At 35.3% G+C, this 18,067-nt stretch overlaps 1 protein-coding gene and 1 long non-coding RNA gene across 2 annotated transcripts; one reads left to right on the top strand and one right to left on the bottom strand.

Moving 5' to 3' along the window:
* Positions 1–31: 31 nt before the first annotated feature.
* Positions 32–17,077, bottom strand: cN-IIIB (cytosolic 5'-nucleotidase IIIB). The gene is made up of 6 exons (XM_028187254.2): positions 16,911–17,077; positions 16,524–16,724; positions 15,179–15,338; positions 14,117–14,179; positions 4,035–4,164; positions 32–3,055 (listed from the first exon to the last, which is right to left on the bottom strand). Exons 1-6 carry the CDS (start codon positions 16,912–16,914, stop codon positions 2,720–2,722), a joined length of 894 nt encoding a protein of 297 aa, XP_028043055.2. The 5' UTR covers positions 16,915–17,077; the 3' UTR covers positions 32–2,719.
* On the top strand, positions 10,772–12,127 carry LOC149501583 (uncharacterized). Its single transcript, XR_016324066.1, has 2 exons — positions 10,772–11,312; positions 11,830–12,127. It is a non-coding gene; the product is annotated as an uncharacterized LOC149501583 (long non-coding RNA).
* Positions 17,078–18,067: the final 990 nt, after the last annotated feature.

The raw sequence follows: 18,067 nt of genomic DNA on the forward strand, positions 1-18,067 counted from the left end.
TCGTATTTCATTATTAAAAAAAACTACACTATGTATTTATTAGTAGTGTATTAAATTATGTGATTTACAATGTTTTCATGTTGTAAGAATCGATTTTAAAACATGTAATATTTACATTTCTATATAATAATATTTGTTTACAGTTTTGATATTCATCAATTGTTAAGTGCCTTGTCAGTTCGATACATGACTAGAAGATGTTTCGAATACCGAATACTTAATTAAAACAAAATCGAAGTGAGTTTAATTATGAAAGAATCATCTCTTTACTGCACCGTCTTTTTGGTCTTAGAGTTGCTGAATCGACCATAGACCAAGAACTGGATCCATGATAGGGTATTTGACATTTTATGGGTATCATCAAAATAGTTTTCATATTAACCTATAATATAAAAGTAATTTAAATTCAATTTTTTACTATAAAAATAGTATAATATGTAGTAACATTATCTTTCAGGAATACTTGGAAATGTATACTTATATTTTCCATGCAGTCAAATACCCTATTATAAAAAGTCGGTTCGAGTTTTACATAACCTATAACCCGAAAATGTCAAGAGTTTTCAAGTTAATTTTAGAATTTTTAATATTACATAATTTGTGTTAAATCAAACACGAAACTACTATCACATAAAAAAAAAAACATTAAACTAATTCAAAAACCATTAACATTGTACGTCGATAAACGACTGCAATTGTTATAAACAATAACTTAGATTCATTAATGTATTAATAACAATAATTATAATTTAAAGTCGTTTTAAACGAAACAAAAAAAAAGACACGAAATATTTGCTAAGGTACAACACCAACCGCACTTAAAAGGGATAAGAATCAAAATTTTGAAATATTTAATTATTTTTGCAATGAATTAATTGACGTTCAGGCTGACCTGATGTTAAGGCGAGTGCATATTGAAACCCATAAATATCGCAAAACTGATTTTACTATTGCAACAGCTCATAAGCATAATTACTGGTGGACCTCTTGTGAGTCCGCGCGGGTAGGTACCACCGCTTGCCTATTTCTGCCGTGAAGCAGTAATGCGTTTCGGCTTGAAGGGCGGGGCAGCCGTTATAACTATACTTGAGACCTTACAACTTATATCTCAAGATGGGTGGCGCATTTACGTTGTAGATGTCTATGGGCTCCAGTAACCACTTAACACCAGGTGGGCTGTGAGCTCGTCCACCCATCTAAGCAATATAAAAAAGGCATTCTGGTTTAGAGGTAAGATTCCATTACCACAGTAGGTAGCTAAGTGAACAGAGTTCTAGATGGTCAAACTCCTTCCCACTGTGGAATTTATGGGTTACAGTAAAAAAAATTAAAACCCAAATTGGCCTCTAGCTCATTTGCACAGAAAAGCTTAGCAAATAAGCATACAAAAATTGCAGAAACTTATGATGCTAACACAATTAACAGAATATTTTGATCACTCCAAAAACGGAAATATTGCACAAACAACATCATCTATTATCAAACACAAACCTTTTTTTTTAAATCAAATTATTCATCAAATTGTCAGATTTATTACTTCACATTGCATAAAATAATCACAAAATAAGATTTTATATTCATTAATGACTGTCAACAATATTGTTTATTTAAATTTTAAACATATTTTTTGCCATTCACAACATTAAACCAAACTTTTTTTTTTTTTTTTTTCGAAAGTTGTTACGTTAGAACGATAACAAAAACATTAATTAAATAAAAGTATAAACTTAGTAAATAAAACAAGACTAATTATGTAAATATATGAAAACATATGTTCTGTTATCAGTGTTCATGAGGAAGACAAATAATTACAAAGTTTGATTGGCAACAACAAACTACCAATGTTTGTTTATATAAATTAATTAATATGATAATGTGGAGTTGCTATGAAGAATATCTAACAAAAAACATTCTATCATGATCGTTTCTAGACGCCCTAATTTTTAAGATGAATGTGCTAAAACTAACTTTTACGATAAATCATTTTTCACCCGCGATTTTCGTCAGACATAGCACAGACAAATTATAAATACATACATTGCTTGAATATTTTAGTAAAATTTAATAGGCCAGTTTTAATACTATACATCATTTCTTATAATCATTCAAATTTTACGCGAGTTAGGGCGATTTCATTGTATATACAATTTATATAATACAAATATTAACAATAAAAAATAAAAACAGTAGTGTTCTCCTTGTAAACGACAAAAAATTTACGTCAAAACTACCACATATGCTTATATACTTGATTCATATGTATATTTACAACCAATAAAAGTTAAAAGTCTTTTAAACTCTGCTGTATTTTATCTATACAGCTTCATTTGTGGGCCTATTAGTTCATACGTAAATTTATTAAATTATTATATTATTTAATTAATTAATTAAATTATTATTAAATTTACTACGTACCGAATCTAATATGCCCTTTCCGACTGAGGTAGAAATCGTTTAGATTATACTCCTTTTTAAATAGAATATTATTCTAAAAATGTAAACATAATTATGCCGATGAACTTCTAAAATATTTATGATGTAAATTTTTTAGAAAAAATTTGTGGTAATCTGACGGTTTATTAAAAGCGTCAAATTTGACAACTCTGAAAATGTCAAATGTCATAAAAAACATAAATCGATCAATAACAATATGTACCTAAGAAAAATTTTCAATATTACATCACATTTGCTATTATGGTAAAACTAATTAGAATCATAATCACAGCACCAGTTTCACCATGGCATTGACAATGTCCATAGATGGTTCGTTGACTAGGACTATATCGAATTTCTTCTTGTAGTTAGGGAGGTTCCCTTCGGCGCTGTGACCGAGGAACCCTACTTTGACGACGACATCACAATGGTCCATTCCCTCAGCCATTCCGGCGTCACCGATATTATCCCCCATTAAGATGACATTACTCCTTTGCTGTACTAAATTATAATAATCGGTGTTTTTAATGGCAGTTTCGTTTTTATTGTACGTGTGTATGACCTCGCCTTTTATACCGACTATTTTATCGTTCTCGTCGAGAGCTAAGAAGTTTGATACGACCTTGAAATAAAAGCAATCCGGTTAGATACAGATATTTTAAGACTTTAGAACTAAAATACTATGCGAATACTTTACAGGAGATTTAAATGATCTGTGTGCCTAGTGGGAGTTTTTTAACTCCAATTTGTATGCAGTCGGAACAGCGCGCCTAGCAACGTAGGCAAACGTTCCACCTCTATATAAATTTGAGTTAACTTTTACCTTATCGAGAACGTTAAAAAACTCGCACCAAGCACACTGGTTTACTTATAAAAACTTTTTCCCTGATAACTTTTTTTTTAATTTTGATTAGCTTATATACTTAGTAATTTAATAAATATTCGAAAAGACTAAATTACTTAGGGCACTAACAAATCTGTTCCATATAAATTTATTTTTGGCAGACATAATATGCTTCGAGGTAGATCTATATAAATTATAGGGACATATATAAATTATAGTACTCCCTTTAAAGATATATTTGTATCATTTGATAATTGTGTTCTGATCAAGTAAAATAAACCAGTTCGGTTGTCTGTAAAAATATCGGGTTTCACAATATAATCACATATTCATTAAAACAATATTAGTGAAAAAAAAAAATTACGTCCTTGTATGTACTTTATTTTACATTTAAATGTTTCTAATGATATTGCATTTATTTCATAACTCAAGTGAATTGAATAGAAAACTCAAGGCGAGGTTGGTTAACACTCAAATTGCATTACATTGAAATACTGTTGGCCAACAATTTCTGTTCTATATTAGAAGAAAATGTAAAAAATATTTTTACTTGTGGAAATTTTGTAAACATATCTTAATACAGTAGTTGATTTGTTTAGAAACAAATATAAAATATTTTACTACTAGCTATTTACTATTTTTGAACCAGGTTTAGAGACAAGGAAAACATTATCTAATCACAATATTCGTTTAACAAGAAATACTGAATATTCTGAAACACTTTGACTAGAATATTTTTTGATTAAATTTAACATACCTTGACATGCGGTAACAAAAAATTCGCCGCCTTCAAAGCTGCCACAACGGATTCTCCTAATCCCGCCGAGAACACCAGCACCGGAACCTCATGGGTCTGACTCCAAATTATCAATTCTTTAACGCCCTTCCTGTAATACAACATTCTGTTGGGTCCCATTGAACTAATATTAAAAAAAAAACAATCTAATATTTAAAAAAAAAAAAGAAATGCCCGCTGAGTTTCTTGCCAATTCTTCTCAGGACGGAGGCTAATTCTTGTGAATTGGCGGTAGTTCTTTTGACGTTCAACAAGTATGTACTTTCATTTATGTTGAATAAAACTTTTTTGATTTGATTTGATTTGAACTTTATTCATGAAATATTGGTACATATTACATTGATGGTTGCGAGTCCGCATCACCACCCTGCCTAGTTCTGTCGAGAAGCAGTAATGCGTTTCAGTCTGAAGGGTGGGGCAGCCGTTGTACTGTAAAGCCGAGACTTAGAACTCGTGTGTGAACTCAAGGGCTCCGGTAACCGCTTAACACTTGGTGGGCTGTGAGATCGTCCATCTATCACATAACATGTCCTTCTATCTAGGATTGAAAAGCATCCAGCGGTGAGTTGAATAACAAAATATTGTTGAAACGAGATTGAGGTCTTATGCCCTTGTTTTTCGATAGGCGCTAAGACTATTCTGTTAAAATAATCAGATAATAATAATAATAACAAATGGAAACAAATCACGCATGGTCATTAGGCCACAATTTAGGATTCCCTATTATGGGTACCAGAGGCTGATAACCTACTTTTATATCTTTAAATATATACACATATAGGTAAAATAAACACCCAGACAAAGAGCAAAGAAACGTGTTAATCACAATTCGATGCCTAACTCCAAATTCGTAGGTTTACAGGAGGAGAGTTTAAACGAAAAAAGTAGATAAATATATCTGCAATAATAAAGATTTTATGGTTTTTTCTTGTGTAACTAGCTGATTTACTCTTGCTTCGAACCCCATTAATAATGAATTTGTAATACTTTTAAAATAGTGAAGCGATTTGCGTGAAAAACGAAAATTTCAAAATTTTGAGTTAGAGTAGTGTTCATTGGAGGCATCGACATAATGTTTGTCTGATGTGGGAATCGAACCCTAGACCCCCGGCGCAACCGTCTGGGCCGCTAACCACTGCACCATCGAGCCAATCGAATAGTTAGAATAGATATAATTTAATAATATACATCATCATAGACTTTTTGAATAATCTCACGTTGTTATAAGGTTTTATGAGAACGAAAATGATCTCTAATCACATGTTACATAAATAAATATAAGATCAGATCATATTTATACGCGTATTTCCTAGAAGATAACCTGATAACATCGAGCAGCTTTCATTAAATGGTTTTAATTTAATTAAATTTATTATTTATATTTCTGGTAAAACAGAACGCGTCACAAAATGTTTAAAAAATACCGGTATCTCCATTTAGGGCTGATTCAAAATAAAAAACAATTGTAATTACAACCTATGATTATTATTTTTTCCTACTTATTCTAGTAGCTTTGGGGGGTTATTATAGATTTGCCGAGCTTGTAGGTGAGTTCACGGGGCTCAAACCTGACGACCAACCTATGAATTAATTTGACTCGTATTTATATGAAAAGACAAATTAAGTGCAACTTTTGTTTTCCGTACCTAAACTGATTTTTTTTGTTCGTTGGTTACTGAAGAGATTTATGGTTTTTGAAGTAAGCTACCTATCCATAGACACAGCCCACTGACTTCCTCGCCGGATCATCTCAATGGGTCACGATTCCGATCCGGCGGTAGATTCAGCGAAGCACTGCTCTTGCTAGGGCTAGTGTTAGCAAATCTCTCACGTTGAACCCGTGAGCTCACCTACCAGTCCACGCGTAGCTGCAATAAGCTCCTTGGACTACCAGGGATAGGTTTTACTGGTGGTAGGACCTCTTGTGAGTCCGCACGGGTAAGTACCACCACCCTGCCTATTTCTGCCGTAAAGCAGTAATGCGTTTCGGTTTGAAGGGTGGGACAGCCGTTGTAACTATAATGTCTCAAGGTAGGTGGCGGCATTTACGTTATAGATGTCTATGGGCTCCAGTAAACACTTAAAATCAGTGGTCCGTGAGCTCGTCCACTCATCGATGCAATAAAATAAAAAGCGAAAAAAGAAGTAAACGACCGATTAAATAAAAATTTCAATAACGCAATAAAAGAGTAAATGTGATAAATAAAATTGAATGTTGAGATATCAGTGATATATCATTGTCGGATTTCGTTCATTGAGCCAATACTAGTTTATTGAAATCAGTTTAATTTATTCGATAAACCAAACATGTTTTTTTTTTTTTATTGCTTAGATGGATGGACGAGCTCACAGCCCATCTGGTGTTAAGTGGTTACTGGAACCCATAGACATCTACAACGTAAATGCGCCACCCACCTCGAGATATAAGTTCTAAGATCTCAGGTATAGTTACAACGGCTACCGCACCCTTCGAACCGAAACGCATTACTGCTTCACGGCGGAAATAGGCGGGGTGGTGGTACCTACCCGTGCGGACTCCCAAGAGGTTACCACTAGTGATTACGCAAATTATAATTTTGCGGGTTTGATTTTTATTACACGATGTTATTCCTTCACCGTGGAAGTCAATCGTGAACATTTGTTGAGTACGTATTTCATTAGAAAAATTGGTACCCGCCTGCGGGATTCGAACACCGGTGCATCGCTTCAACACGAATGCACCGGACGTCTTATCCGTTAGGCCACAACGACTTCATATGAATATATATAATAATATATTTTTATGCAGTGTGCGCCCGAACCGTTCTAGAAAACGGGTGGGAGGGGAGTTTACAAAGTGGTTTCGGTGTTTCCTCAAACGCAAGGACTAACAGATCGTGTTCCAAAAAATACACTTTAATAATTTATTCATTTATTCAACTTAATGCACATAAGTACAATGGCGGACTTAATGCCTGAGGCATTCTCTACCAGTCAACCAAGGGTGGTGTAGAGAATCTTGTGGTAGGTGCATAACTTAATGTGAAACAACCAAACTACATTATACAATATATAAACACATACACGGTATATATATATATATATATATATATATAATCACACAAACAACGTACACAATTTTATATCATGATAATAATATAAAATTTACACATATATCTATATATAATCTCTATCATATACTCACATATTCACATACATATTCATATACACACTTAAACACAACTTAAAAATATAACAAAGAAATAGAACCACATATACATATACATACAGTACAAGAAAATAGTATATTGCACAGAACACACATTGCAAGTCAAATTGTTAAGTTTTTAAGTTTCTCCAGAAAAAGTTGGCGTACCTTTATTTTGAAAGTTAGGCGATCAGTGATCATCCTAACATTAAGAGGAAGTGAATTCCAAAGTTGAACAGATTGAACTACGAAAGACGAACGGACTAAACTAGAGTTGTGCGTGGGACAGTGAAGGAGTAAATTATTAGAGGAACGCAAGTCCTTATCGTGCGAAGAATGTAAATATTTAAAGTACTGAGTCAGATAGGAGGGAGGAGTTGGGCATGTTAGTATAGAATGAAGCGCAGTAAGAGCATGTAGATTGCGGCGCTCGCGTATAGGAAGAAAATTTATTTCGGAGCGGTAAGTAGACACGTGGTCATACTTGCGAAGATTAAAAATGAAACGAATGCAGTTGTTGAGAAGGCGGTCGAGTTTGTTCAAAAGGTCTGCATTCAGGTCAAGATAGCATACATCGCCATAGTCAATTATGGGCAGGATTAAAGCTTGAACAAGCATCAACTTTATCTTGAAAGGGAGAAAGTTCTTGAAGCGATAAAGGGCACGCAGAGATCCAGTAACCTTCCGACTAACATTCAACACCTGTACCGCCCAATCAAGTCTAGAATCCATATACAGTCCAAGGTTTTTGACTGATGGGCTCAAAGGTATAATTGCTCCATTATAAGTTACGGGTGGGAGTGAGCTAAAATCTAATCGTCCCAACAAACGGGGACTACCAATAATAATCGCCTGACATTTGGTTGGATTGACCGTCAAACCAAATCTACCAGACCAATCGCATATAGCCTCTAGATCCCCATTCACTCTGCGAACCGCTTCAGACACACAGTCCACAGTAGCCTGCGAGTACAGCTGTAGGTCGTCAGCGTACAGGTGATACGAACACTGAAGGGACTGAGTTATGAGATTGATAAATAGAGAGAAAAGCAAAGGGGAGAGAATTCCGCCTTGAGGGACACCAGTATCTAGATCACGCCATGAAGACGAAGACTCATCAATGCGGACCGATTGCTGGCGCCCTCGAAGATATGATGTAAACCATTTCCGCACCTCAGGCGAAATCATAAGATAGGACAGGATAGATAAAAGGATTTCGTGACTGACGGTATTAAAGGCATTAGAGAAGTCGACCAAAGCCAACAATGTGACTTTAGTATCCTCCATTCCAGCCCTAACATCGCCTGTCACTTTGAGGAGAGCGGAGATGGTGCTGTGGCCTGGTCTGAAGCCAGACTGTAGAGAGTTTATTAAACCATACTTATGAACAAACTGGGACAGTTGGCTATGTACACAGGCCTCCAACACCTTGGACAGAAAAGGGAGAATCGATATGGGACGGAAATGAGTAGGAAGAGTCGGATTAGAGACTTTGGGTAAGGGAATCACAAATGCTTTGCGCCACTGTACAGGAAAAGTACCAGAGGACAAAGATGAATTGATTAAATGTTGTAACGATGGAAGAAGACAATCGAGAATCAGCACTATCATCTGGCGGCTCACTCCGTCGTGACCTACAGCATTGGATCTTATAGAGAGGATTATCTTTTTGATCTCACCCATAGATACCGTGGAAAATTTAAAGGGGTCGATATTTGGAGGGGATAGTCCTTCCAGAAACTCCACAGTACGGCGCGTAGACTGGTGATCCAACGGGATACTTGTAGTAAAGTGCACATTGATATCATCCAGTCCAATTGCCGACTGAAAGCTGTATTGACGTTGTTTGCCAATACCTAGAGTTCCGAGGAACTTCCAGATATTAGCAACTGAAGAAGACGATATATTATGTAGAAAGTAGCGGCGTTTAGCATTTCGTATCACCTGGTTACACCGGTTTCTCGCAATTTTATAAGAAGCCCAATTGTCATCGCATCGGTCCCTCCGGAATTTACGAAAAGCTCTATCTCTACGCCGCATACACATACGCACACCTCTCGTTATCCATGGAGCTGGAGGACGCTTCATCTTCACCTTCCTAACAGGCGCATGGATATCATACAAGTTAAGGATAGTTTCATTAAAAATACGCACTTTATCATCTACAGAAGGTGTAGCCATGAAATCATCCCATTTTAATTCTGACGCATCCTTTTGCAACTGATCTAAATTTAAGCGTTTGAAACTACGTATGCTCATAAGCCTAGGTTGGGACTTCGGAGGACTTAAGGAGTAAGAGAGGAAAATGAGGTCATGATGAGAGAAGCCAGGTGCGGGATATTGACCATGAGATGATACATGGGTGGGAGAGGAAGTAAGAATTAGATCAAGCCAGGTGTCATTCCCATCACTGTTCCAATGAGTGGCTTGTAGAGGCAGGACTTGAAGATTAGCAGATTCGACGATAGCCAAGAGTTTACAGGATCGAGGTGAATGAACTGCAAGGTCGGTGTTGAAATCACCCATAATGACGTGATGTGAATATTTTGAGCCTAAGGATTCCAGAATTGGTTCGAGACTGGAGAAGTAATCTACAGTGGGAGGACAATAAACAACACCCAGCACTAATTTAACTCCCTTAACGGAAACTTCCAAAAAAAGAAACTCAGCAGAGGTTGAACAGTTTGGTGGAGAACAGTCGAGGATTTTATAAGAAAAAACACTGCGAAGGTAGATAGCAACGCCGCCGCCTCTCCTATCAACACGATCATTCCGAATAAAATCGAAACCAGGAAGAGGATAACTAGTGGAAAGAAGATGAGGCTTTAGCCAGCTCTCGGATATCAGCACAGCATGAACGTCAGTATTATCAAAACTTTCCAGAATTTCACTATAATGACTGGGCACACTTTGCGCATTAATGTGACATAAATTTAGTAGGCCCGAATTTTTGCTAAAACATCGTCGTACACAGTCACCAAGAGTACCAGTTACTGAACAAAAACTATCCTCATTTAACGAAGAAACAGGAGAAAGAGATTCATTGGCAGAAAGATAAAGGTCGTCACATGAATTACTCATAAATTAATCAATGCAATACAAATACAATGCACAATTTAAATATATATACTATTATCCTATATAGAAAACAAATTTTATAAAAGTTATTGATAACTTAAAGCAAATGCAATGAGTTCAAAAACAAAAAACAAAAAGCTGATATCTCTGCACCACCCGCCAGCCAATACACACCGTATACATAATAAAAATAACAATAAAAATAACAATACAGATTATTTTCAGCACACAAAATCAAAACAAAAAAAAAATTATAACAAACTATAACAACAATGATATGTACAAAATAAAGCAAGAAAATATTAGAATAAAAAAAAACAAAAGAAAACTTAGAACTTTGAGTAAAATGGAATGCAAATTAAGTTACATTAATATTTACTCTGTGATTCACTAAGCTGCATCAATGTCAATTTGACAGACTAGGTGTCAGACGCCAATCTGACGACATGATCAGACGTCAGTGCTTAGCTATGCATTATTACAAAAATGATGTTGTTATTAAAAATAGTAGTTTATATATAATATTAATAACAATAACAATAATGATGATTATAAATTAAAACACTAAGTACACAACCAATGCACCGCAAATCAGTGATTACATTAATTATTAATTTGCATATGATTGAAAACTAAAAACAAACTGTATGGTGGGTAAGGCAAAAATTGAAGGAAGAAGCAATAAAAATAATAATTACAAATTAAAATAAAATTGAAAAATGCAATTTAAATTTCGATCGTTACGAAATAATGGCATTACAATAACTGACCAACACATTAAAAAAATAACAATGTATGTAGGTACAGTGGGATAGACACTTTCACACATACTATAACAAATACACTAATGCTTTCGAAGCCTTGTGGTTGTGCTCTTTGTTTTCACTGTATCGCTCTCAATGCTTTTAGCTGCCGAAGGTTCTTTTATAATTTTGGGGTATCTGGAAACTAGGTGATTCAAGTCGTCCATCGTAGTAAGTTTCTGCCTACTTCCATCGGGTAACTTGATTATGATTTTAGCATCTTGAGTCCAGCAAGCATGCATTCCAAAATGCTGCCGACCTTTGCTAAAAACCACCTGCCTGGTTTTGGTCAAAAACTCCTTGACTGAGATGGGTGAACCTTTTAATTTAGATTTAGCCCTCCACACACCTATCTTGGTATCTAAACTGGAAAACCTTACCAGGATTGGACGATGATGATCTTTATTTTGTGAGCCGATCCTATGACATACATTTATATCTGAAGCAGAAATACCTTTTAGTTCCAACTGCTTATGTGTAATATCTAGAACAATTTTATTACAGTCTTCTTTTTCGACTTCTGGAATGCCCATAAAGATGATAGCTTTTCTTCTGTGTCTGGTCTCAATAATATCTACCATTTGGGAACATTCATTGATTTGTTGCCGGAGAAGATGAAGCATTGAGAAAACTAGCTCTCTGAATGTCCTAAATTCTTCAGAAATTTTTGAAATAGTTTCCTTTGCAGGGGCAGTATTGTTGAGTTGTGCTTCAAGGTCAGCCATTCTTCTTGAGAAGCATTCTTCGAGAGTAGCTTGTGCTGCTTCTATTGTAGCCAGCTGTGACATGTTGCTTAATCCTTCAATTCCAACCTCACAACTTATGAGTGTGCAGAAACTGGCAGGTAGCTAATTATTAAAACTTAGCTTCCATAAAAACTGTCACAAACATTTGTGTGGTCTTCTTATGTTTAGTTTTAAAGAATTGTTAAAAAAAATGTCAAAAATATTATTAAATTGAATAAAATTCACTTTTCGACTTGAGAACGCTTGTATTCTTTTCCACACCTACCCGCGAATAATGTACTTAGTCTGGATTCCACGCAGTACTGCATAAACAAAAATGACTGGACGCGTGACTCAATAAAAAAACCAGTTATTGCGATTAAGTCATAAACGATAAATGAATATTGTATTCGCGTTGGGCTAATCATTTAGATTTCGGAGTCTCTTTACGCTGTATAAATAAAATTTTAACCCATGTCAAAACTTCGACGGTTTGTACATACTTATAATGTTCAGGGACTTGTAACATTTGTGGACGGATTTTATTTATTTATTTTTTATTGAAAAGTTTTGCGTACTCTTGAAGTAGCGGTCTTGTTTTTAAGTTTATTGATCGTTCTTTAATAACTTTTTTTTCTTCTTATTTTTATGCCATTAATTCTCCCTTGCCTCCAGCAAATAACCTTCAATTACCTTCCACGAATTCGTGCAATGAAGCTTTATCGGTATAGGAATCAAAAAAGCGATTATGAAATGGGTCGACACCGGATTATTTTATTAATTTACTAGCTGTACTATTATTATTTCTCACCCCCACAAAGACTCTCATCAGTAACGCCCCCGCAACTGGTGTAGGGAGTCCAACACTCATATAAATATTGGCCTGTTCATTAAGTACTTTTTGTATTTTCTACATGGATACCAAGTTTCAAGTCAATCGGATGCATGGTTCAGTAGTTATAACGGAACATCCGTAAAAACCACTAAAGATTCATATATTAGTATAGATATAGATTTTATTCGTTAGATTTACGATATTACGAATAATAATGAATTTGAATCTCGAATAAATAATCTACGTATGTACTTAAATCTAAATTTAAACTATTGCGTAACGACCTGGAGTCGAATGGTAGACAACAGTTTAGCTCGATGACCCTGGTAGCGAACTTCAATATCGAAATCGGAAAGCAAGTCGACAAGTTATTGCATTGAGATTTTGATCGTGTTTTATTTTATTAATCATAAAACACGATAACAGCTAATACCCGCTCAACTTGTTTTTTTTCTCCCCTAATCGTTGTCAGCTTAAGGGGCTATTCCAAATACGCACCGACCGGTAGGTGAGCTCACGGGCTCAACCTGAGAGATTTTTTTATTGCTTAGATGTGTGGACGAGCTGACAGCCTACCTGGTGTTAAGTGGTTACTGGAGCCCATAGACATCTACGACGTAAATGTGCCACCCACCTTGAAATAAGTTCTAAAGTCTCAAGTATAGTTACAACGGCTGCCCCATCCTTCAAACCGAAACACATTACTGTTTCACGGCAGAAATAGGCGGGGTGGTGGTGCACGAACTCACAAGAGGTCCTACCACCAGTAATTACGCAAATTAAAATTGGAATAGAATAGAATTGCTAACACTAGTCCTAGCAAGAGCAGTGCTTCGCTAAATCTACCATCGGATTGGAATCACGACCTGCTGAGAAGATCCGGCGAGGAATTCAGCGGGCTGATGTATGGGTTAGGTTGCAAGTCGAACTCTGCCGAGTTTGACAAGTACGGTTACCAGAGTTCTTATGCTGAAGTTAGAACTGAAGGCGTCTAATGCTAACGTTAATGGATCTGATGGATTCGTAAGGACGTTTCAGTCATCTCTGTTTCACAAGCGCCTGACCCGTCACACTTATCCCTAGTAGTACATCCCTTGGTATCAATCACTGACTTAATATAATAAAAGAGCCTTTTTTTGTATAGTTTTTTGGGGTCATGTATGTACAACATGTCAAAAATAATAATAATAATAATAAATACATAAATAGGTAAATAATAATACAAACAAAAAACGGCCAGATTATACCGTAAAAGCTGTTTAAATCAAATAATAATATGTCTAAAATAAGCATTCATTTTCTGAATGATCTTTTTTTTGTTAAAAATGCTGCACCTCTGCAACTCTTGACAAGTCATTGAAATCCACGTTTCATATCACTACGTACATATCTACATAAATGTATAAGTTACTCACCTAAAACTGTCTATCATTTTATTAGCTACATGTGTCAATTCGCTTCTTGGAAATTGTACTCCTCTGTAACAAAAGAAAAATTCAGTGAACTTTTTAATATATGACTATGCCATAATATGACAGAATATTAATAATAAGAAAACTAAGAATGCTAATAATATGACAGAAGTCCCATTTAGCAGTTAGCTATCATCAGGCTTACTCTATCTCATATTATTAACAACCAACATTTACATACCAACACTTTCTGGTACCTATTTCTACCATAGCATATACGACATATACGACAAGTATTACTCAAAATAAACAAAACAAAATAAATAAAAAAGTATATAACTGTAGATTAATTGGTAAGAAAAAGTCATGAAGTCAAATGTGCAAAGGCAATAAGATGATAAGTGCATTTTCATTGCAAAAGTTCTAAATTTTTTTTTTATTGCTTAGATGGATGGACGAGCTCACAGCCCACCTGGTGTTAAGTGGTTACTGGAGCCCATAGACATCCACAACGTAAGTGCGCCACCCACCTTGAGATACAAGTTCTAAGGTCTCAAGTATAGTAACGACGGCTGCCCCACCCTTCAAACCGAAACGCATTACTGCTTCACGGCAGAAATAGGCAGGGTGGTGGTACCCACCCGCGCGGACTCATAAGGGGTCTTACCACCAGTAAATGGGTCATTTGTCCCGTTATTGTATGTTTAGTGTTAATATACAATTTGTTTAGGATGTCACTATACCATTTGTATTGATGACATTTTTAATATATACAGTAAATACCCACAGTTAGAGTTACTAGTACTAGTGAATGGTCGAAGGATCAGTTGAACGGTCGTTTGTTCTATTGTCGTCTTATATGAGAACGGTCAATTCCTTCTTTTTCGTCTTTTTGTGTCTGTCTTGTCTTTTTGTCTCTTTGTTCTGTCTCTTTCGTCTCGTTCCATTTCTTTTCGAATTCTTTTCAAATCTCTGTCTTAGTCTATGTCTAGTCATTGTAGGACTTATGTCCTGACAAAGAGGTTGCACGCCACGACAACTAGTGGGATTTGTGATTTTACTTACTTGAGTAATGCATGAGCAGCAATATACCAATCGACCATGTGTTTAGTCTTCTCTTCCACGGTCATAACAGGGTCGGCCTCGATGGGCTTATATATACTTGCTAGCCTGACATCCTCGTCTTTATAGTGTTGTGGGATTGAAGGGCATTCTCTGAACATACCTGGCAAAAATTCAAAGAATAAGATCTTGTTTTTATATAAATATAAATGCTATTTAGTCGTTATTTTTTAATTATTGTTAATTTAACATAGCAGTAATCAGTAGACTTCTAGCTACATCTATATCAAAACAATTTTACTACTGTTGAAAGGGTATATAATGCTGATTCCTGTTATAAACAGATTTGAAATGTATGCTATTTATTGTGAGACAACGGATCTAAATTCATATATGATATAATTTAATAATAAAAGCAACTGCAGATAAATCACACACATGGTCAACTGGTCCCAAACTAAGATTCTCTGGACTGTAGGAATCAGAGACTGATATACATACTTATATTACATTTAAAAATATATATATAGATTTAAACACCCTGAGATAGAGCAAACAAACCTGTTGATCACGTAAATTTTTACTCGATGTGGGAATCATACCCACAACTTTCAAGTTAGCAATCAGAGGCACTAACTACTATGCCATTGTCTATCAATAGATTATGATATAGGTTACTTCTCTTGTTGAGTGCATGTTGCAGTAATGAAAAGAGAGAATGAGAAATCAGATATGAAATTCTGTTTTTTTTTATTGCTTATTGGGTGGACGAGCTCACAGCCCACCTGGTGTTAAGTGGTTACTGGAGCCCATAGACATCTACAATGTAAATGCGACACCCACCTTGAGATATAAGTTCTAAGATCTCAGTATGCCGCACATCCTTAATTATGGTGGAAGAGTTCACGAGGATAACTTATGTTTGATTTATTGTGAAGAATTATATTTTCTAAAAGTTCAAAAGTAATAGCTTCAATAGTAATAGTTCATTCCGTGCTTTATTTCACATTTATTAACACTTACATTGGTTTTTAATGGCAAATATTTAATATTCTTTAAGCAGTGACTTTACTGCGCCCCTCAAATTGTTGGTATCCATGAGCGACGGTAACCACTTACCATCCAGTGGGCTGTATGCCCTTCTGTCTATTTAGGCAATGAAAAACATATATATTTGTGATATCTTATTGGTTTGTGATATTAATATCAAAACTTTTTCACTGATAATTGAATGCACTTATAAATTAAAAACACACAATGGTTTTTTACAAAAACAGTAAGGAATTACATTTGACTACTAATATAAACTACTTACAGTATGATGATAAAGAACAAATTTTTCACATACCAAAACTAGTGAGAACGGATTTTCCATTATCCAAAGTGTGTCTTGTCAGCGTATGGTCAAAATCTGTCACTATCTGCAATTTGTTGTGTCCGCCTTTTATGATTCTATTTAACTTCGCGACTAGTTCCGTCTCGTCTCTAATATGGATGTTTTCTCTGTTAAACTCCGGAATTTCTCGAAGCGTCGTTAAAACCTTCATTGCTGAAGTAAATAAACAGTTAAAGACATGTTTGTAACTACACGTATTAAAATTAACTATGTACGCCATAGATAAAATTGGTGTCTATGTTAATAAAAGCTTCCGCAATATATTTGTGAATGCAAATATTTAAATGTAGTTTAGAGGAAGAGATTTCTTGTCATAGCTTAAAAGACTTGGCTACTTACCCATTAATTAATTTAAGAACAATATTATAATGTAATACTCAAATGTTTGTCGCCCGTCCAAGTTGTATTCTTAGAATATTTTCTATTTAAATATGAAAATAGAAAACGAACGAACAGATACAACCTTGGTACAAGAAAAAGATAAGTGACATTATTACTTTATTACTGACAATGATTACTTTGATAGACGAAATTCAAAATATTTATCTTCTGTCATGTCACCTGACATTCTTATCCGTAAAAATTCCGTTCAAAAATTACCAACGGTACCTACCAAAACAGCTTAACGCTAAGGAAAAATCAAGCTAGAGCCAGCTAGTGCACCTGTAGAGTAATTATTTCTTATTATTCTGTGGATTCTTTAAAGTATATGGTTTTGCTGTCCAGAGAATTAGGGTGAATATGATTGATTAAATAATTTTAAAGTAAGGCAATCCGTATCTACATATCATTTTGTAGTCGTCGTGGCCTAACGGATGAGACGTCCGGTGTATTCGTGTTGAAGCGATGCACCGGTGTTCGAATCCCGCAGGCGGGTACCAATTTTTCTAATGAAATACGTACTCAACAAATGTTGACGATTGACTTCCACGGTGAAGGAATAACATCGTGTAATAAAAATGAAACCCGCAAAATTATAATTTGCGTAATTACTGGTGGTAGGACCTCTTGTGAGTCCGCGCGGGTGGGTACCACCGCCCTGCCTATTTCTGCCGTGAAGCAATAATGCGTTTCGGTTTGAAGGGTGGGGCAGCCGTTGTAACTATACTTGAGACCTTAGAACTTGTATCTCAAGGTGGGTGGCGCACTTACGTTGTGGATGTCTATGGGCTCCAGTAACCACTTAACACCAGGTGGGCTGTGAGCTCGTCCACCCATCTAAGCAATAAAAAAAAAAAAAAAAAAAAAATGTACCGTACCTACTACACAAATATTTTCAAAATATTTTTATTGACGCTCCATTTTTCCATCCATTAATTCCATCCAGATTAGTTTTTTTTATTCCATGGTCAAAAGGAATGTGACCCATATATTCGACCCAAAATTGTTTGTCGTGTTTGTGAAAAGTAAAGTACAACAGAATTAATAGGAATTCAGGAATTAAATAGATTAGAATAAAATGGGATCACTTATAACAACATATTTGGATTAGAAAT

Source organism: Bombyx mandarina, chromosome 13 (assembly GCF_030267445.1).
Source record: "Bombyx mandarina strain Sakado chromosome 13, ASM3026744v2".
Taxonomy (NCBI): Eukaryota; Metazoa; Arthropoda; class Insecta; order Lepidoptera; family Bombycidae; genus Bombyx; species Bombyx mandarina.